We start from the raw sequence: 22,906 nt of genomic DNA on the forward strand, positions 1-22,906 counted from the left end.
ACGGACAAAATTAAGCTCAGGGTGATATTAATGTTATCTGTGAAGGCTGACAAGCTGTTCTTGTTTTTATGTAGTCTGAATACTGGTAACTGGGAAGTTCGCCAATGCCTAAATACAACATTAGTCCGAACCGCAGTAAAGAAAACAAACTTTTCCATGACGTGATGAACAGACAACTCGTGGACTATTTTTGAGAATTTGTGTGTTCTAGTCGGTATTTGTTAAGCAGAAGTCCTGTTTTGTTTGGCGTTGTGTGCAGAGATGTAACTTGGTGCTGATTTGTAACATTAGAGAAGATAGACTGCGGTTTTCTTCCCATTCAAATGTACTGCGGCCGCCAGCAAAGTATAGGAGCAGTCATGTCTTCCTATTTCTGTTCATAATGTTGCTTTGATCTGCTGACGCTCTCGTCTGTTGCACTTTTCTCAACTTCCCAGTTCCAAGCACACACAGGGATTATAAAGTGTAAAGTGGAGGTTCACAAGGTCGAAGAGACACTCGTACGTAGTGTGCTTTCATCTCAACACGCAGCCAATTCCATTCGCGCACTCGTGAAGGTGAAGGTGGATTGATGAATGAGCCGATGACACTGACAAGCAGGGGGAGCTGGGAATCGAACCGCCAAACTTGTGATTAGAGCCTCATGGTTTACATGGATCAACAGTCGATCTAGAGATTGGAGGCCTTAGAAGTGGAGAAGCCGAAGCAGCATTTTAACAACTTTAAAGAGAAGTCTACTTTGAAATGCTTTTGAGATCCACAAATTAAAGGAAGAAAAAAAAAATAAATAAAGGGGTCATATTATCCAGCTTTTCAACACTTCAACATGGGTCTCGTTTGTCCAAAAAGGTTGTACTATGTTTCTGGGGTTTTGAGCTGAAATGTCTACATAGAAAGGTGTTTCTATTTTTTTCTTTTTTTTAACCACATGATCAACATGCACATTAGAAGCAGGCTACTTTAAAGCATCTCTGCAAATGCCGTGCAACAAACCATGACCTCCAAAAAACCAACGTCTGTGATAGTCTCGAGACAAAATGAACGTTTGTACAACAATCCCCCGTGTTCTCACCTTGATATAGAAATGAATTATTGGGATGTTTTTCATCCAAAATGATACACACCTTTAGAACCAGTGAGGTAAAGATCCATTCTGGTGATCACAGTACAGTTTATGCCTAGGGCGTGTCTCACAGCAACTTTACACCCGGCAGCTCATGTTTGTGTCCACCTTTGATCAAATAGATTCATGTCGAATCCGTTTTTCTTTTTTTTTTATTTGGGGGGGAGGTAAAGCTACAAAGTACTGTGTGTTATGACCCCGATTTGTTTTGCAAGTAAGTTTCCAATGTGCATCTCAGCAGCAGGAAAATACAGCAGAGTCAAAGAAATTTCCTTCAAATGACTACATTTCTCTTTCATCCGCTCCGGTCTGCGCTCTGGCTGTTTTGCTTCAACCGAAAAACTGTGTACCCTTTGCTGAAGCCTTTGTGAATAGTGTCACTGTCGTGATGTAATTGTTCTCGCCGTCCTGAGTGCAGGAGCTTTAGTCCATTGTGCTCGCTGACACCGGCAGCCATCCAAGCATTCATGCACACTAATCTACCTGCCTAACTTTCATTTGCATTCCGTATTTGGATAAGGAGGTTCTGCTAACAAGTGCATAAGAGCTTGTTTTTGATGCGCTGCCTCTTCATCTCACACTCCCTGATGTTTATTTCTCAGATCCATGCAGCTGACTGGGGACAAGCTGAAACAACGTATAACCTCTATGAGGTTCTTTTCAAGGTTCACAAGGTACGTAGAGCGGAAGGGGGCTGTGATGTGTATCAGGGCTGTTCAAATTTTCATCACTGCTCTTTTCATCCCCGCACAGCTTTGTTTTTCTCAGAGAATTGAGTTATTCCTCATCAAAAAAAAAAAGCCGGGGCTGCTAACTTTATTTATCATTAACCAGAGAATGCAGGAATTTTCCATTTGAGTCCACCCACTGACTTAATCATTAAAAGGGCTAAACCTTTTTTTTTTTTTATTATTATTCCTCCTTCCAACCTGTAATAATGAACATTTTGTGTTCCAGCTGTGGATGGCGGAGGACTGCTGGCTCCAGGCGAGGCTGTACCTGGGGCTGGAGCATTCGCCTGAGCAGCAGGACAATGAGTCTCTGTGCTTCAGTATTCTGGTCGGCCACGGCCAGAGCCACACCTTCAGGGTAGAGCTGGCCAGTGACCTGGCTATCTGGGAGAAATCTTTCCAAAGAGCTGTCTTCTTGGAAGTGCAGCGCATACGAGTGAGTATTTCCACACGTGACGCTGCTCTGGAGCCTCTTGTGCTTAAATTTCTCTTTGTCTTTAAACACGTTCTGGGCACTGCCGGAATTACTGGGTTCACAAGGTGGCAAATCCTGCCAAGATGCTTTTTTCCTTCTTCAAAGAGACAAGATGAGCCATTTGACGTTTGTGAAAGACCACAGCACTCCTTGGTGTGCTTTTAGCATTTTAGGGCAAATTGGTACCATGTCTACTGGTTCTATACCAAAAGCATTAATTAGATTAAATTGTGATCTAAATGTCCTGTCATGCTTTAATCATATACACAGGTTTGTAATAGTAGCCATAGAAAATACATGTTTTCAACAGGAACGGAATTTTGTACCACGACATGTAAAAACTTGTACTGGTACGTGCTGTGAAAGGGGCCACTGGGAAAGAGCTTGAATTCAATTTCTCTCTCTGATCCCAATATACAAATCACTCAGAGCCAAACAAAATAGCCAAAGTGTGGATTGAAGGAGACGCCACATCAGAAATTCCCCCCTCTGATGTGACCTGTGTCCCCGATCTAAACGGAGTGAAATGTTCCCCGATCAAAAGCCAAGCTACGGCTGCAGAATGCAGGCCCTTCGAGAAACATGCGACTCTGCTTTAAAAATGGGGCCTGCAGCCCAACAAGGAAGCACAGAGCAGCCAAGGAGGAGCATCGGAGAAGCAGAATGTTGTGGAATACTTTACTACAGTAATCCCAGATGTTTGTGGCAAAGACCCGAAACCAACCCCAACAGACGGCACTGCTAGAAAACACCAAAGCCAATGCAGGAAGTCAATTTTCTGATCAGATGGATGAAGAAAACAACCCGCCGCTCTTGTTTCTGAGGGATTTCTTTCAGTTTCCTTTGGTCAGAAAAATCTGTTGAAAGTCAGTTATGGACAAAAGTAAAACCGATTTGAGCTCGGTGTGATGGACGGATGCTCAAAATGTTTATAAAAGCAAACATCTGGTGACGTAAACCAATGCTTGTTCTGTATTTTGAAAACTTTCAAACGGTTTTTATATACATATAAATATACTCACCACTGTTAGTAGTACAAAAAGCTGGTAAAGTTCATAACTCGCTTAACAAACAACAACCAACAAACCGCAACATATCAGAATGGCTGCCGCTCCAAAACCAGGTGAGTCCAGCTTGCTCCACTTGGCTTCTGCCGTCTTTTCCAGTCTGGTCTTCGTCTTACTTTAGCAACCTTGTGCTGAGTGGAGTCACTTTTGGTTGGTTACATTTGGCATGGGGCCAATGGCTGTAGGCCGTTATCATCGATTGTGAATTACAGTCTCGACAAAAAGCTTTAATTCAACTGAAGCACACTTTTTGTTGTTCATATCTCTTTTGCTGCATTTTAATTCTCTGGTGACAAATGGGACTTTAAGTCTGGTTTTGGTTTTTGGCATTGTGATGTATTTGATAAAAAAAAAAAAAAAAGGAATGAAAATGTAGAGAAAGCAATCATCTTTTAAACATTCATCCCTGTGGAACCTTCATTCATCGCAAATCTTAGTGAATAACTAATCAGGCTGTTGTTAAGGGGCATAATGTGTTGTTTGAATCCAGCGAACACATATTATCTGTTCCTTGTGTTTTCTGTGGAGTTCTGAATTGATGTTGGTGTTACACCACCGCCCCAGTCCCAACTAAAATAACCTTAAATAAGAAAAACCGCAGCTTTGTGCCGAGGCAGAGACTGATTGTGTTGCTCTCAGGTTCTATAGCTTTAGTTCTGAGACTGCCGGTAGATTTAGCGCAGTTGTTTTGAAAAGGCTTGGCCCAGCCACGGACGAGAGTCTCCCCGTGACATACTTCAGGGAGCTGTGGAGTCTTTTCAGAAAACTGTTGTTGTTGTTGTGTGGCTGCTTTGTGGTGAGCAGTTCTTCATCAGCGGGGCAGGTGTTTGGAGGTTTGGTCTTTGGGTGTGCATCACTGACACTGAATACTAAAGCCCCCGCCTCCCCATCTCCACCCACCACTGTCACAGGATGCGGCTAACTGCATCAACATGATGGATTACGCTGATTTAGCAGGGAAAGCTTTTGTGTGGGGCACAGGATGCGTATTTGCACTGTCACGGTCTGGCACACAAGTAAAACAAAAGCAGGAGACCTACTTTACTAATAGAACATAGACAAAATGTATATTTTAGCAATCTTGGAGTGAACAACAAACAGTGGCATCAGTGTGACGAAGAGTTTATTGAACGAATGATGAGGTGCCAGAGCATTGTACTGTGGAAACTTAATAAGATAATTACAGTAATCAAAGAAAATGATGATGCTTGGCGTCCAGGGGCAGGAAGCAGGAGCAACAGTCAGACCAGAAGAGCCAGCCGAAGGAGAAACGCAACCGAAATACAAATGGACTAGTCAGATTTGTTTTGACTTGTTTTAAAATTTTTTAGTTGTAATTCTGTTGTAATTTTTTTCATGCAGTTCTGCAGTCATGTTTTCTTCCCGTTTATTTATTCAAGATTATTAGATTTATTAAAGATCTGCCCATTAATCTAGCTGAACAATACAAAGCAAGTATTCAGTATGTCCAGAGCTTTTGTCCAATACGAATTATTGATTTTCAAAAAAGTATTTCCTTCAAAATATTTTATGGTTTCCCTTTTCAACTCTTACATTTAAAGTTTTTAAACAGTTTTTTTTTCATTCCTTTTAAACTTTATTTGTTATGTAGCACTTTGAGATTGTTCAAATGTAAAGTGCATTTACAAATTAAATCTATTATTATTAGTAGTAGTAGTATTAATTTGATTGATTGATGTTTGAGAGTGGCCTGGTGTACCTCGATACAAGGATTGGCCCCGCCCACCAGAAACCAACAAAAAAAAAGCAAAAAAATAAAGCAAAAGCAAAATAAACCCTCAAACTCATCTTTTATTTGACAATTTTAACACACTCGGTCGTGGACAAAATCAAACAAACAAACAAAAACAAAAACCATCACAGTAAATTCAACACACCTTTTCCGGGCACATATTTATTAATTTTTGAAAGGAAGCCACAGAAATTACTCTCCAATTAGCTACCCTAAGTGCACCACACAGTCATTTTTAAAAATGGTTTGATCATTACTGCTCCTTTCTGCCAATTTAATGCTTCAGCAGAGAGAAGTGATTTGCTCTTGATGAAGTGTTTTCTATTGACACGTTCTCATTTTTTTTCCCTGATTACAAAATTAATTGCCTTTAAAATAGAGCGGCCAGCCCTCTGTGTTCCATCAACACTATTGTTACTTGGAATGCATTTAGCATGAGCAACCTAAAGAATTAGTCCTCACATCAATGAGCCATTAAATTGCCTCTTAGGCAAATATGTCCAAAGCTCAGCCAGAGAGTACCTTGTCACAAAGTTCTTGTAATAGCGGTCCCATGTCCGTCAAAAGACTCGCAACATCAATATTGTGCAGGACTGAAAACGCCGAGGAAGAGCGCAGCCCCTGTTCTCGCCATATATTTCCTAGTGTTTGTGCTCGATTGTGTTAAAATTTTCATTGTTTGCCTCACTTTTACCTTTGCTGAGTGTTCCGTTGACACCTACGGGACCAAGTGTATCCAACAAGTATTTTTAACACTGCACCGGGCACCTCACTTCATTACGCCTCCATTGACTTCAGGACTGCCTGATACCGGTGTGTAATGTGTTATTTGCTGCCGAGTTTGATGGTTCGGCTCTTGCGAATCCGCTTCGAGTTGGAAAACAGCCGAGGACGCTTTGAAGAGCAATATATGGGATTTTTGTGGAATTATTATTTGAGGTTGACTCAAGAGGCATTAATATTTTAGGAAGAATATCAACACGTAGCCGTGTTAATACGTAGTGGCAGTAAATTGAGCAAGTCTAAAAACTATTAAAAATCAAATGATATGAATACAATTGATAATGAAATAAGCCTGAAATGTCAAAATAAAAACACACACTGGTAACGTTCTTAAAAGCTATCTGCATTCAGAAATACCTACAGGAATGTCTTTCTTTCCATTTGCCTCAGACTTTAGCAATCAAAGGTGCAGAGTAATAAAAGCTGCATTTAAAAAGTCAGTATTCAGACTGGCAACTTAAAAGTCTTATGTCTGTGCATTGTTGAAGTGTTATAGGTGAAATGTGGTGTATTTTCTTATTTGATTTTTTTTTCAATTATTCTTAAAAAGATCTAGCACAATAATTTTACTGGAGTTCAGTTTACCATCTTGTGAGGTTGTCATAAAATGGATGAAATTCCAAATATCTAAGAAAGCAGCCAGATTTCTCGAAGCGACACGCTCGTTCCAGTGAAGACTCCATGAAAGAGAAAGAGAAGCGCGTGTCGTAGAACATCGGTGCAAGAAAAATAATCTGGCCGTCCTTGTGTCAAGCTATGTAATTTAAAAGTTTGCTGGTGTCGTCTGTGTGCACCTACATTCTTTACATGCCTGTACACAGCTTAATGGATGCACTTGGGTGAGATTGTTGTGGTACCTGAATGCGATGGCAATTTCTATTGTAACGCTTTTGTACATGTGTCTGAATGGAACCGACATCACACACATAATGGAACAAGGTCACTGCAGGGATGGATAATAGACGACATAACATACTCTTGAGTTTGACCAGTATTGGATTCTTTACTTTTCTACCTTTTAATATGAGACACTTATTGTGTTTTTCCTCATTTGGTTGATTATGCTAAATTGAGTCTCTTATGGTAGGTATTGGAAACCGAAAGCACAGATGATTTTCTCTGTAGATGATACAATTGATTCTTTAAACTATGACTGGGAATCAGATGACTTATGATTTCTAACAGTGTTATGCAAGAGACTGAAAACAAATACTTAACGACATGAAGCAATTACTTCGTACTATTTCGTTCAGAACAAGTTACTTTATTAGTTTCTGAAATGGACTTTGTTGGTATTTGTGGCACTCTTTTAATAAAGTAAATGAAGATTAACACGAAACACGCACAAATAACCTCTTTTAGGCTCTCCTCCACCGTCTGTGTGCTCCGCCTGTCGGTTTTTACTTGAAGAAACAACATTAAACCCATGACAGAATAATGAGCGTACGTGCAGACATGCTACTTTCATGTTGCCGTCAGAAGGACCGAGTTGGTTCAGGATTACTTTTGGAGGAGTTTAGTAAAATAGTAAGAATTTATGGAACACCTTCAGCTACTGTTAAATTTAACAGCCAGCTCAGGGCAGAGGCAGCAGCTCCATACATTTTACTACAACCAGAGTGATCGTTATTAAATTTAGATTGTTGCTGTCAGAAGTAGTGGTGTTACAGTGACATTGTCTATAATGTGATCGTCGTCTGGTCAATGGGTTAATGACAGGTGTCACACATCCATAATCACACATTGGATTGAGAAATGAAGAGAATACGCTACATGTCAGTCCAGGTTCATCACTGAGTGACCAGTGGTGCCCCTTTTTTCCTACCATCCTGCCCCTGTCCCACCCTTTCCTCTTGCAAGTGCAACCAACCGAAGATGAAGGCTAAACCACGCCGGTGCCTAAGGGCTCCAGTGCTCCAGACCCTTAAGTAGGGACATTTATAAATATTACAAACCAGAGCACCTGTCAGAGGACATCTAAATCACTGGCAGACCGAAATCTTTTCCGGGTCAACAAGGGACCCAGATAGAATGAACCGACTTGTTATTTCACCAGCAGAATAGTGCAGAGGATGTGGGTATTATAACCAGGAAGCACCAGCGTCGACAGTGTCATGGGACACGGGCAAAACCCATCAATCTGAGAGCTGTAGGCAGTTTGTATAATCCCTTTATGCTGGGAGGGCTCATGTGGTCACCCAGAGTTTAGAGTTATAATTCCACCGGACTCCAATTACATTCTGCAACTAATTCAGCTCATGTTAATTCTTAAGCCCCACAGAGCAGTTTGAGCACAGAAGGAATTTTTTTATTCTGCTCAAGTCAACTCATCTTTCTCCTCGTGAGAAAGAGCACAGGTGATGCACGCATCGACACAAACGCATTCACGGAGGCTCAGAGACCAGAAGCAGGTCGAAGTGACTCTGTGTGTGATAATGTGTGTTTTGTTTTGTGTGTGGAACCATCCATTGTGACTAAACGGGGAAAATGTCGACATCTCAGGTTTATTGCGAGGTATCTGTGAATTGATAACAGGTAATGATGATTATAACATACCAACAAAAACATTCATCCTGATTGAAAACCATTTGTAAATGCGTCCAAAGATGTTCAACATAACTGCTCAATGCAAAATATGACAAAAGGCTGAAACGGTAAACTTTCAGTTTAGAAAAATGTAATTCTCAAACTTCTTGCAAATGAGGACGTCAAGTTAAGTTCCTGTTTTTCTTTACCTCTTTAACTCTGGATATCCATCAGTCATACCGTTGCCCTCGGAGCCTTTTGCAGTGGATAGAGTTTGTAGGAGTGTTTGATCTCTGAGAATTACTCATTTAATTACCACATATTAACATTTTATTTTTGGTAGCCCCGATTTAAACATTAATGGCGCCGCAGGTTATTGTTCCTGGACTTGTAGAAACTAAATCTCTTCGGAAAACTATAGCATAGACCTTGAGGTTTGAACCGTACAGGATTATCTGCTCTTCTTTGTCCTTCACACCGCCTCACACATGCTATCAGATCCTGGGCCTTTTGGCCGGAGTCTAGGATTACTTGGACAAACCGCATAAAGATGAGATTCCTGCTTTATCCTGTTTTCTAAAAATGGGATGCTTCACTTGCGCAAGGGAATCTTCGGGCAGTGCATGATGCCGCTTCCCTAAGCCTTTTCAGAGGGCAGCATCTGGACCTGTGTTCAACACACGTTCGAAAAGAGAATCCAGTTCAGCCGCTCTTATAAATGAGTCAGAAACAAAGAAAGACGGGGTATTAATAGGACTGACTGTATTGTTCCTCCGTCTTCAGCATGCCACCAATCATATCACAGTTTTTTTAACCTGCTCCATCATTCTTTAATTGCCCTGCGTGCTTTTGCACTTTGTGGGCATGAGCCCGCGAATGGAGGGACTGAGACGGCTGTTGACTTGAAACGCTCCACCTGTGACCACCAACACTTCGTAGCTGTGACAAGCGGAATTTCTGAACGAGATATTTAATTCATGGGTTCAACTTTGCAGTCACACTTAGAGAATCATTGCACACCGAGGCACATGCGAGTCTCTCCGGGCGGCGCGCTATCCAAACAGGACACGCTGTCATTTCCCCGAGCGGTGTGGATGGAACGAGAAACGCTGGGCTGACAAACCGGAGCTGCACTTTCTCGCTGCAGCGTCTCTCCCTGTTCCTTGTGCAGGAACGTGTTCTCATTAACAGTAATCCTATAAATTTTTTCTTGGTGCAGTTTATGGTAGATTTTCTTTCTTGCATTCAGTTTTTATATATATATATATATTAGTGTTACGGGATCCGTTAAATTCGATCTTTCTCATGATTACTTCATGAAGAAGAGGCAGGGTCCTGAGGGATTTCACAGTCCTGATGGCTTTGGGGGGTAAAACAGCTGCTGCAGAGTCCAGCAGACATTGCACAAGTGCTTCTTCTACATGGTGAGGAGGGGGGTGATAAGGGTGGGCCATTATTTTTGAAGGCCTTTCTAACACATTGCACCGCTCTCATTTACAATTCTGGTCGGCACCAGAGGAACTCGGGTCTTAACTTTTCCATCAGGAATGCTCATGTCAGTTTGGCCTGACAGTCGTACAATGCTGGAGAGAAATTGCTGCCTGCATACGTATTTATCCGAAATGAAGGACTTTAGACTGAACTCCTGTTTTTCATTAAAAGTTCAACCTCACATGCTAAACTACGGCTACATTAGAAAATACTCTGTAACTTGACTCGGAATAAAAAGACCAGTTTACTAGTTGCTTTAAAGACATTAAAGTTCACAACATTTACAGCCAATAACGTCATCAAGTGACTCAGAAAATCTGTAGAAATGCAGAAGGCATAGTCAGATGTCAGCATTGAGTGCCTGTGATCTTTGTCTTATATTTTTAAGGCCCTGGAGAAACATGGAGGGAGAACATGCAAAAGTCAGAACGGATAGGTCCCCGAGCGCGGACTCAAGCCAGAATAATCCCCACTGCGTGTCAAGTGTATTGAGTCTGTTGCGAATAAAATATGGACTTATTAGAATTGCAAAGCAATGTATTCTGTGTTTATTCCCGTTTTACCCATGGTCAAACAACTTTTCTGCAAACATACTTTTGTGGGATACTTGTTTCCACATGACGAATTGATTTTTTTTTTTAAATAAGGAATGTGCAAACCTTTTTTTTCTGGCTTTTTCAAAGTCACAACTAATATGTTATTGATGGAAATTAAAAAAAATCACATTGAAGTCGGTGCTCGCAGCCGACACCAGCGTGGCTCCGACAAGCTACCGGCCCACTTTATTACCGATCATCGACGGATGATTTGTCGGTCAGAGGTGCCCCCTTTAACTGAGCCACATTAAAATGAAATAGTTAATTTGGCAGCAGATCCTAAATATGAACATTAATTAGATTGTTGAGCTCCCGTCTCTTCTCAGCCTGCTGTGCAGCGCAATGATGAAGAGATACTGGAGCAAAGGTGTCGGTGCGCGCCGAGATAAGTGTCTCTTATGATGGGAGCTTCTTGGCAAAAGGAACAAAGCTTCCAGCGAAGCGCCTCACTGTGCATTATGTATCGCAGCGACAATGGAAAAGGAGTCACTTGCAGCTGAAAGCCGAGACATTAACTGGGTGATTAATTTGTTTTCCCAGCGTAGGATGGATGAGGGAAAGACGTGCTTTCCGTGCCCCCCCCCCCCCCCCCCCCCCCCCCTGCCACTGCACCACGCTAAACAAGCTTCAAACGGGGAATACGCAGGAATGTTTGATGCTGCACTCAGTTAGCCCGCTAATGATTGGCTGAGTCCACCCTTGATGTGACATCAATGTCGGCTATGAAGTTGCGAGTGACGTGAAGGACGGCCTGAAATCCAGTCTCGCTGAACGTACTGACACACGTCTCCCGCAACGTGATCTGATGTCACACTGCCGACTTAATGTCAGAAGCAAACGCGCGTTCGGTTGGTCTTTGAATGACGTGTGGATCCAGGTGATCTTCCCGACCGGCCCACGACGTTGCACTATTGAGTGACTCCACACTCCTGCCTGGGCAGTTTCTCCCTCCCCATCGCTATGAAAGCAAACGCCATGAAATATGATAATGTCACTTTTTTCTTTTTTTTTTTTTTTCTTTTCCCCCCTCCATCTTTAATGGTGCAAATGTGGGACACGATCCCTTGGGAAAGCAATAAAAGTTATGAAGGATTTCAGTTTGCTTGTGATTCTGTGTTCTCCAGCCAATTAGGCTAGCCTCCTGTGGTTTCTGGGGGAAAAAAACCATGCAGCAGAGTCCAATGTAAGCTAACCTTCAAACTGACTGGATCTGGGCATTACATAAACATTGCTGATGGGGCACAAGTGGGTGGTGTAACTGATAAAACTGCCCAGCCTGCATTTTTCTTTCATTTATCCTCCTCTGTTTTTTGGGGCTTTTTCTTTTTTTTTTTTAATGGAGATGAAATCCAACATAGCATTGATGGGTCTTTTAGCTCACAGAAAGCAGCCAGGCTGTGTCACATTTGACTTTTAGGATGTTATGAAAGTACAAAGGCAGCCATGCATATTATGCAGATTTTCTGTCGTCTCATTGAGAACAGCAGAAAGCAGCAAAAAAAGAGGTTATGAGAGGTTAGGTAAATCGGCCAACCAAGGTCGACGTTTTGAAACTTGACAGCAAAGACAGGAATTTTGGCTTACATGAGTGTTTTTTTTTTTTTTTTTTTGGTAGGGTGTGTTCACACTTGTCAGGTTTATCAACCAACCCCCGGTGCAGCTGCCGAGTTCATTTGTTGAAGTGCGAGTCTGAACCCTGCTGTGCAGACTGTGTCCTTTTTAAAAAAAAAATTAAGTGTCAATGAAGTCTGAATGAAACACAAAAGATCTCTAAATGGACAAAACATGGCATATGTTGAGTGTTTTTATCGTACACAAACAAACCTGCCGCTGTTTTGACATCTCAATACATTTTATATGTTGTTGGAGAGTTTAGTCGGAGGAATTTCCACCACAGTAATGAATCATGTATTGTGGTGATTTTGGCCGACGATGCATCATTGTTGTAGAAGGTGTGTTGCTGGTTGTTTTTTTTTGTCAATGCAGGTGTTACAGACATTTTCTGTGTGTCCTGAAGGGCACTGCAGAAAGCTGCTGGTGTTGCAGAGGGGGGGGGGAGAAGTACTTCAAGACACAATCTTTGAGTTCGTATAAAGAGAAAACACTCAGAGGATATTGATGTTTTCAGATGGTTTTTGAAAGTTTTGGTAACTTAAACATGCAGACCTGCCATAGTGTTCAGTATCTGTCTGATGGAACAGCCGTTGATACTGTTTCCTAAGGCCAGGATGTTGAAACTGCTGACTTCTGGGTGATTCCTGTGTTTAACTAAAACTAATATGTACTAATATTGTCTTTAGTTACCTGCAAAAAAAACTATAATGTATGTGACCTTTGTAGTTTTAAAATGTTTTTTAATGTTCTATTGGTAAGTTCTTAGTTGTAGGTTCCTTGCATAAGGCTGATGGTACTGAATATTTGTGTAAAATAGCAGTAAAACTAACATTTGTGAGATAAATAGATATATAGATAAGAGCACATAAAATGTTGAAGAACAAATGTAATCATTTATATTAAATTTCTTACTTTTGTACTCAGATTAATTGTATAATATGATAATTACATAAACATTTTCTGAAAGTTTTCACCATTTATTTAACGCTGGTTCCGTCTGGATTCTTTTTTTTGAAACCAATCATTTTAGTAAAACATGTCTCTATTTGGTAATCGCTGTCATCTGTCCCACCTTTTGCTAATCAGGAGCAGCAGGGTGTGAATGTCAAATTGCCACTAAACAAGTCTTCATGCCTGATTTACAAAAGATTTGCTCAAGTGAGGAAGTGCACCAATTGAATTTCACATGCAAATGTGAAAGTTGATCTGCGCCGCGCTGGAGATTGCATTCGTCACGCACAATGTGATTCATAACACCTAAAAGCAAATTGTTTGTTTAATAACGCGTTTGAAAGGAGCGCGTGACTCAGCTTATCCTTTAGCATGGCTGCCCTTGTTGTGGTTGCATGGATTTACATAACCACCAGTTTTATGTGTGGTTGTCCCTGGATCATTTTTATTTTAGATTTTTTATTTTTTTTTCATGTCATCCCCTCGTTTCGTAACTCGTCTCACATTTTGCAAAAAAAAAATTTTTAGTGTGTCCAAGTCAGACTTCTTTAGTCTTTAATATGTTTAACTTCATTCACCTCCATGTCACAGTTCATTTTCAGATTACGAACACGCAGCTCTCCGTCCGACGTCTCCATGATGAACGCGAGCAGCAACACGTGCAACTTTCACATTTGAGTACTCCTGCTTCTGACAGGTTGACATGTGCTGTCGATCACCTGATTTATTTTTAGCTCGTCACCTGTACGATTGACGCAACCTGAAACCAGATCTTTTCGCATGAGCAGGTGCTTCAGAACGCTTTCTTTATGACCGTAATAAAACTGGTCTTTATGGCGAAAACTAGTTATTTGATCCTTTTATTCTCCTTTGTCATTCTTTTTAGCTTGTAAAGTGTCAAATGTAATACCGCTATAGATCATGTTCTGAAATATTAAATTTTTCATAAAAAAGAAATATGTTTTTGATCGATTCGGTTACTTACTTTTTAAAGAGGATTTCATTCGGCGGGACTCGCAACCGGGGTTGGGGGGGCTCTCGGCCCGCTCGGCCCGCGGGCCCTGCTCCGGCCTTTTCTCGGCTTGGGGGCTTGGGTCGGGGCCTGGGGCCCTGTGCCCTGTGCCCTTTATCCTTCTCTTGTGGGCTCCTCTTGCCTAGGGGGGGATTCCTCTCTGCATTCTCCGTCGGGTGCTTCTTGGGCGGGGGCGTGGCTCTCTGGGGTGGTTCGCTGGGGTCTCCCCGAGCCTGGGGGGCTGCCGTCTGCCAGGGTGGCGGTGTCCGGGCCCGATGGCCTCGGACCCCGGGGTGTCGCTACGGGTCCCCCCACAACAGTTCCGGTCACACCCAGTGGACAAGCCACACACACACACACACACACACACACACACACACACACACACACACACACACACACACACACACACACACACTTCCACTCCTCACGAAAGGTGCTTCTGAAGTTGCTTGTTCTCTGTCATCATTTGCTCAAACTTTAAAAATCATGTTCCTCTTTTGTTGTTTCTTCTTTGTTAATTCATGTTCCTGCTTCACGTTATTGTCTAGATAGAGCTGCTCAGGCTGGTTAATCTAAGAAATCATTTTACTGTCTAGATAGGGCTGCTCAGGCTGGTTTAATCCAAAAACAGTTGGAAAGTATTTGGATCAGTGTGATAACTGCAAATAATATATGTAGCACAACAAAGATATTGTATGTTATCCCCTTCCCCCCTCCCCCCTCAACTTCTCTTCTCTCTCTTCTCTTCTCTCTCTCTTTGAGCGTTCCCCCCCGGTCATGTACGGCAGCCATGCCAACTTCTGACGGAGGAGGCAACAGGAGGAGACTCCAGGTCTCTCCCTGTTGCAAGACCAAAAACTGTTCTGACTCCGAAGGCTCTCAATCACATCATATTGTTGGCCCAAGCTGCCGAACAGGACAAGGGGGGGAAAGAAAAAAAAAAAGAGGATTTCATTCCCGCTCATCTGGAAAATGTTCAAATGTGCGAATCGACTAACTTTGCAGCTGTTAAAACACTTGGGTGATTTCTCTACATACCTCGACAGCAAAAACAATCGAGTGCAAATCTCTCCTCAGGGGAGGATGAAGAATTTCACTGGCTCTCGTTCAGCTTTGAATGCAATAATGTCAACTGGAGCCAAGTTTAAACCTGTGCGACCGACGAAACAATGGTGAGCTAAGTGGTTTGGCTGGATGTTCTTGGCAGTACATATTTATCACCCGTGATGAAAGTCTATCATTCAAGTCACTCATTCCCGTGACGTCCACGGCTGGGTGTGGTCGCACTGTTGTATCAGCGCAGGTCAAACCACAACAACGCCTTCGCTCGGGGTTCGGTCCCGTCTGTACACCAGAACGCTCAGTGAATCCGCTCAAATTGGTTTCCAAACTATGAGAAACCTCCTGTCCCTCCACATTCCAGAGATGCTCTGTCTTCAGTGTTTAATCAGGCAGTTTTGTGACGTTTTGCATCATACTGCTGAAAATGGCCACTGTGCTCATAAAAAGAATGGGCATCATCAGCAACAAGTAGGCTGTTCAGTCCACCTCAGTTTGTACTACGGAGCCCAGATTGTGCCCAAAAAATTCCCCCGTAAAACTCATTCCACCAGAAGCAGCCTGGGTTGTTTATAAAAGGCAGAATGGATGAATGCTGATATGTATTTTCCACCAGAGTTCTGAGTTTCTTATGAAGCCTCCAGACCCCTCAGGTCATCTGGGACTGGTCTACTGTGTGCTCCCAGAGCCAAACAAAGTGAAGCAGCATTTAGTTTATACGCTCCTCACTTGAGGAACAAACTTCCCGAACACCTGAGGTCTGCCCAAACTGTCGGCTCATTTAAATCAGGGCTGAAAAACACGATGGTTCACTGCAGCATTCCCGTGATTTTAATACATTACCCCTTGCATTTTAAATTCTTTACTGTTTATTCTCATGTTTTAATTGCATTTTGTCGTTTGAAAGCACTTTTTGTTCTTTATATCTTGTTTTATTTTTATAACTTTAATGTAATTTCATGTATTTCCTTGCCCTTGTGAAGCACTTTGAATGGTGCTATGCAAATAATTTTGCCTTGCTTTATAAATCAGCGTGTACTCTATGTTGTATAAATACCATTTCAAGTCACCTGTATCCAGCGGGGACACAAAGTCCAGAGAGGTACACAAACCTGCGTGATTTTTAAACCTCATTTGGGGGGGGAAAAAAACGACATAATTCTCTCATGTTCCGTCACGTTATTTGTCACGCAACCTTTATGCAGCAATCTGTTCATGGATGCATGACCACATCTAACAGATGCAGCTGTGGATGCCGGTTGACTTTTCTTCATTACCCACATTGCTATGTGTGTGCAGAATAATAAAGGTCGAAGCAACATTCCTCATTTGTGAGGGTTTCACCAAATTCTCCACCGTACGCATGACGTTTCTTCTGTCAGACTTAGCTAAGAAGATTTAAAAAATAAATAAATAAATAAAAAAAAATCAAATTGCTAATTCCCAGAGAAGAATCCCTTCCAATTAGTGAAGTGTACTCACTGCTCACCATGTCACAACACAGTCTTACATTTGGTGACAGCAGGAACTTAGCAGCTGGCCTGCCAACGTTTTTTTTTCTTCCTTTTTTTCCCCCCTCTATCCCCGTCACAGCTGAATTCACGACTCTGCTAAAGATGAAGAGTCGAGGTCTGTGAGCAGAAAACACTCGGTAAAAAAAGACTGCACAGTCCCATGCCACACTCACTGCTCTCTATAATTAAAATCACCATGGCCATGTTGTGTGTGTGTGTGCGCAAAAGTTGAATATAAAATAATAGATTACACACATAGAAAAATTAAGATGCCTATCTTAATATCCTAATTGAGTGGAAAAAAACAAACAAAATAAAAAATGTGAGGAAACGACAGCCTGCAGAGACACAACGCTTCTCCGAGGTTGACAGGCTCACACACGACTGCTTTCAAAAGACCTGTGAAAAGAATCGTAAGCCACCTGCTTGTTTGTGTTGCAGCAGCAAAATGTTAAAGATTCAGAGCCTCAGAAACGGATTTTCTGCCGTTGTGTGTCCTGACATTATCAGAACGGTACAAACGACAGAGCGGGGGAAAGAATGAAAAAAAAAAAAGGTCAGATTTGCTCTTATCAGTTCTTCCAAGCTGAACGTGTTTGACTTTAACAAGGGCTCTCCACATGTGAAATGACACGTGGGTAAAGAGATATTTCAAACCTAAAACAGAGCTTTGGGTGAATGAAATGCAGTGAGAACAAAAGGAAAACCAATGGGGAGGGCACAACCAGGAGAAACACTGGTTAACGGACAATAAACAGTCGAAATGACAAGAAAAACATCTAAATTTAGCCTTTAATGTAAAAAAAATATATATTGAGACCTAAACAAAAGAGAAAGAGAAAAATCTGATTCTGCTTGTGGTTTTGTCTCATTACAGCCATGTGCATTGTTCAGGTTTTAGACGGACCTCTGACCTCCCTAAATCTACTGAACTGCTGCTGCGCCGTCGAATGAGCCGATTTACATGACAGCAGAACAAAGTGAAAAATGTAATGAAAGTTTCTTACTTCTGTCATCTTGAAAGATGTGAAAAAAACATTAAGGATAGAAAGAGAATGCACATTTTGACAAAATGTGGCATGTGTTTAGGAGTCACCTTGCCATGCGTTGCTATTCAGGTCGTAAATGTACGGCTTTACCGCACAATCCGTCTTCATTACAACAAGCTGAGGTATTTGTGGACACATTTCAGATGCCGTTTTGTTTTCAATACTGACGGCATAACAGTTTGTGCCAAGACGCCTGTGAAGTCCTTTATGAAATCACTCAAACGCGCTTCTCAGCGAGACAAACGAGGACATGTGTGGAGAGGTAAAACCTGTTCTCCGCTGTCCTCGCGTAGACGACGGATGAGGGCGAATGAAAACTGGGTGTTTTGATTCAAAAATGATTTGCACGTGTTGCTTCAAACATTACAGACATATTTCAGATTTCTAATGGGTGTCATCTCCGTCTCTCAACAGTCCAGGAGCTACATGTGCAGCAGCCAGGGGAGTGTACTGAGCTTCACCATAGATTTTGGATCGGGTTTCACCTGCTCAGAAGCCACAGCAAAGGTAAAGTGTGACAGACTTTGCCCCCCCCCCCTCCTCCTCCTCCTCCTCCTCCTCCTCCTCTGAAGGCCTCTTTGCTTCATTAACGCTCTCATTGCATTTCCAAAACGTCACTTCTCGATCATGCACGTGTTTAAATGCTGTGCTCATCCCTGCTGAGTTTTATAATCCTTTCTCTCGCTTGCAGACCGTACTGTGGCGATACAAGTTCTCTCAGCTGAAAGGCTCCTCTGATGATGGGAAAACCAGGGTAAAACTCCTTTTCCAGAATGCTGAAAGCAAGCAAATAGAAATGAAGGTAACCTAAAATCTCCTCGGTTCAAAATCAATCGTATACGACGACGCATAACTTCCCCTCAATAGAACATGAACAACATTTAGCCAGATTTGCAGTTGATATCAGGCCAGTGTATTAAAGCATGTTTTGAATCAGCCATGCTAACGCCGCACCTCACACATGACTGGAGAGATTCAGGGAAACGAGGAGGCGGGTCACAGCTTCAACACTTTGTCACTCATATACCTAATACCTTATTTTTCAGACCAATGTGAACGATGTTGCATTGGGATCTCGATGGCATCAATACCAATGGTATCTTCTAAGCATCAGCTGTCACTTTCACTATTGTTTGGTAAATCTGTACCGCTAACTTGTGGCAAAAGTACAAGGCCACCAAAGTTCTTAAAGTGAATTGTAAATTCTGTAAATTCTTCTCCTGTGTTCCTCATCCTGAAATTGTATATTTGTAAGTTTGGAGATTGTTTTTCTTGTTCTAACAAGCCTCTAATTTTTTTGATTGCAAATATAATTGAAATTCAAGTTCTGTTTCTGATGCAGCCGCCTGCAACTGGGGTCCTTCCAAACACAAACCATAACGGTTCATATTGTACAGAAAGAAGATAGTAAAGTGCTGTGAATAATTACCAGGTACACTGTATAAGTTTGTTTTCTTGCAATCCCATATAACTTGACCCATTGCACGTTAATTCTGCATTTTCATGAAGGTCATTACCACTTGTTGCTGCGACACACTAATGTTGACATAAACTGTAATGGTGGTTCAGAAGCTTCCTCCATCATTTGTACAACCGTTCAACGTTTTCCTGGTGACTAAGTTCTTATCAAAGCTTCACATTCACGGGCTGTAGCTGGAGCTGGGATTACATTCAGTCATGAATTCAGTGGAAATTGGCAATCCTGGCACGACCATCTCGCCCTGTGGAGGAAGAGGTATGTAGCCCGCGAGGACGGCCTGTTGTCCCTCCTTAGACTTCGATTTGTTTCAGCTCTGTGTCCCCAAATGTCAAACTGAAATGAATTGCAGCGAGTCGGCATAACAGATGGATTATCCCACTAACCATCGGTATGTAGCTGCTGGGTTTCCCAAAAAAGGACGCTGTTGCACATATAAACAAACTGGCTTTCATGAATAAACAAAGTGGCGTTCAGAACGGCGGGAATTCTCATAGGGGAAATCCTTAATACAGTTAGTCACCCAGAATGCCAACTTGGCTCATTTTTGTGTTTACCTTTCCATTAGACTGAAAACAAACATTTGAAAGCGATTCAGTTGAATGTCCAGTTTTTAGGACACTGCATCAGGCTCCATGGGTGTGACTCCTCGTTACCTCGAATCTCTCCATCATACGGTAGAGTGACGCAAATATTCAGAAGAGCCAGTGCAGGTCGCGGTGACTCGTGGATTAACTGATGTCTCTCCCCTCTGTTTACAGGAACTAGAGTTCGCAAATCTGACCGCCGTCCTCCACTGTATACACTCGTTTATTGCTGCCAAAGTGGCCTCCATGGACCCTCTATTCATGTGTGGACAAGGTTTCTCTGGAAGCTACATGAACAGTTAGGAGGACCGCTGTGATGGACTCCCGAGGTCAACCCCACTGTATTTTATGCACAGAGCCAATTGATACGTACATCATGTTCTTGCTATTTTTGTATAAACGACTGAAAAAAAAAAAAGCGAATTTGTAAAAAAAACTGAAAAGGTAGGTAATATATGAATTACTTGGAAAAAGGGAAGTAATTTCATTTTTAACTTGTAGAGCAAACCCACGGAGATGAGATTCAGAGTTCTTCCATTTTTGTTTATTTATTTATTCATCTTTGAGGTGTTTCCTTCTGTTTCAATAGGGACCGTTGTTGAGATTAAAAGTGTGTTACTGTGCCCTGTACAACTGCCATACATCTGACCTGACACCGAAAGCAACTGCCAATCTGTTCAGTAGATAATCTCCTATATGCCTATCTTTGAAACGAGCCTTTTAACTGAAGGGATGAATACGACGGCCATCTCTGTGACGACGGAGTGAAAACTCACAAATACCTACAACGTGATGCAGTTTAATAAGCCTCCAAACAACCAACCACACCCCTCTGACGTGGCCCCGTCGATAATTAAACATAAGCTATTTCACAAAGGCGGTCTTCATTCCAGCCCTGCTTCACCGACTTTGGAGTGAATTGCTGGGTTTTTGTGCTGTTGTGTTTGTCTTTGGTATCCAATGAAGTTAAAAAGACTTGAATTTCATATTTTTTCCGGCCAACAAGAACCTTTTCAGTCTCACCGTATTGTTGAAGACCGTTTTCAGTGGCGTCCCTACCTGATACGGTGAAAAACTTGCAGTATGTCCTCAGTTTCTTTAGTTTCATAGTTTCTGTGTTCAATTGCATATTTGATGTATTTTCAATAAAATGCTGACAAAGCATTCCTATTTGCCCCTGTGTATTCTTTGTAAAATGTTAACTTTGACTGTTAAATAATAATGTATATGTCCTTGAAAGTTCACAGAAGGTTCAAGTAAGTCTTTGCCACAGAAAGTTTGTATTTAATTTGGTTAAATTGTTATTCAGTGCATCTACAGTTCTGCCAAACTGGCATCAAGAGAAGTACAATTGTATGATGTATGCAGTATGCAACTGTCATCAAGGAATATCTTGTGTAGAGAAAAGTAAGTCCTGGAGGTGATGGTGTGGCAACCACAGCAAGTCCGTCTCAACGGAGTGAAGTCAGTCTGGGATTACATGAAGTGACAGAGATTTCATCATGGATACATCTCTGGAAAATCTAGTTTGTTTTTCCGAGATGGGGCTCAATCTGAAAAGGTTTGCAAGTGCTCTGAATAAAAACCGTTGTTTCGAAGGTAAATGGTCACTAAATCCTGACCTTCCTCCCGTTCCATTAATGTTGAATATTCTCCGCGATTAAGAATTAAATGGCACTTTTTTTTTTCAAGCATTCTTGCTTTGCAGCTCTTTTCTGCCAGAAATCTTTGCACAGTCTGTACATCACATCTTCAAAAGAGCTGAACTCACTTGCAACACTGGCACCAATTTGTCTTGGAGTTCTTGGTAACAAAGTGAATAATTCTTTTGTGACAAATTAGTCATTTTGTACCTGATATTTTTTACTTTATTTTCCCTCTTGTTGTCGAAATATTTTAAAATGTGCTTGGTAAGCTTACAGATGGTCCAGTAACTGTGGGTGGGTGGTGGGGGGGGGGGGGGGGGGGGGGTTATTGAGAAATTGATGTAAAAATTCAGTGTTTATATTGTTTTGTTATATTTGAAAATAAGACGTTCAACAAAAGTTGTCACTTTGTCATCCTTGATTGCTTCAATAACGTCAACATCCATTTTATCATCACAAACACCAAATCTGACACATTTACCCCATTTCATTTTCCCCTAATTATTTTATGGTTCAGTATCAATTTTCCTTTGCTCTTGGACGTCATTATCGTTGTTTGTGCTGCTCTGCCCCCCAGGTATCGGTTTTACACCAGCAGGCTGACCCAGCAGGATCTCATAAACCAGGAATACCACGATCCTTATATCTCTTCCCACAAAGAAGTGATTACAGGCTGTGTTTGATGGCGAGGCCCAGGTCCAGCTGGAGGCCTTCACTGCACTAGCACGAACCCTGGTTTACTATACTTTACACAAATACCTTGGGGTCTGGGTTTTTTGTGTGCGTAAATTTAGAAGTTCTGTAAATCTAAAAGTTGAAGAAAGGCGAAAAGGAGAAATGGACTTTGGATCAGAGGTTTGCAGGTTTGAACAGATTGGGATTTGTTGACACGACTATTTAAAAACGTACACATTAGAATACAGAGAGGATATTGGATTGCCCTGTATCATACGTGTGTCGGTTCTTTTGACCATTTCTGTGGCGTTAATGACTTGAAGTGGCAGCTAAAAGCAGTGGATGGTGAAGAAGTTTTGGTTCCAGCACTTTTGTTTTTGGAATATAAACCAGCCGGCGTGACGGCGCGAGTGCATGGAGAGCCGGCTGGAGATGATCTTCAGCTGACTGTTGATGTCACAGTCACACACGGCATCGGGAGGTTGCATCAGCACCATGTCGAGCATGAATTTCAAGCACTCTGCTCAACTGTCAATGGGCCGTGACTCTCACAGTTGGCTCCACCGGCGGCACAGCATTCTGAATGCAAACTGAAGTATTTGTGACGGGGTGCCTCCCGGTCTGTGTCGGGAGGTCCGTGAGCTTTGTGGCGTTCTCGTAATTCCCGCTGTCTGTATGGAAAACTTGGAAAAAGACATGAAAAGGCAAAAGGGCAGGAGTATGAACCCATCGAAAGAGTGCTGTTAATACTCTTGAGTGCAACAAATTGGAGTC

The 22,906-nt window shown here is 42.0% G+C and overlaps 1 protein-coding gene across 2 annotated transcripts in view; it reads left to right on the forward strand.

Annotated features, from left to right (window-relative positions):
• The window catches only part of sntg2 (syntrophin, gamma 2), a gene marked incomplete at its 5' end in the record, with an annotated part of 94,001 nt that extends 73,027 nt beyond the window's left edge, over positions 1-20,974 (forward strand). For both annotated transcript variants that reach the window (XM_080480851.1, XM_080480852.1), the window contains 5 exons: positions 1,726-1,797; positions 2,081-2,290; positions 18,162-18,254; positions 18,439-18,549; positions 19,986-20,974. In XM_080480851.1, the coding sequence (XP_080336977.1) occupies positions 1,726-1,797; positions 2,081-2,290; positions 18,162-18,254; positions 18,439-18,549; positions 19,986-20,114 (615 nt within the window). In that variant the 3' untranslated portion in view covers positions 20,115-20,974. The remainder of the gene's footprint in view (positions 1-1,725; positions 1,798-2,080; positions 2,291-18,161; positions 18,255-18,438; positions 18,550-19,985) is intronic.
• Positions 20,975-22,906: the final 1,932 nt, after the last annotated feature.

The sequence above is a fragment of the Lipophrys pholis genome (genome assembly GCF_963383615.2).
Source record: "Lipophrys pholis genome assembly, chromosome: 14".
Taxonomy (NCBI): Eukaryota; Metazoa; Chordata; class Actinopteri; order Blenniiformes; family Blenniidae; genus Lipophrys; species Lipophrys pholis.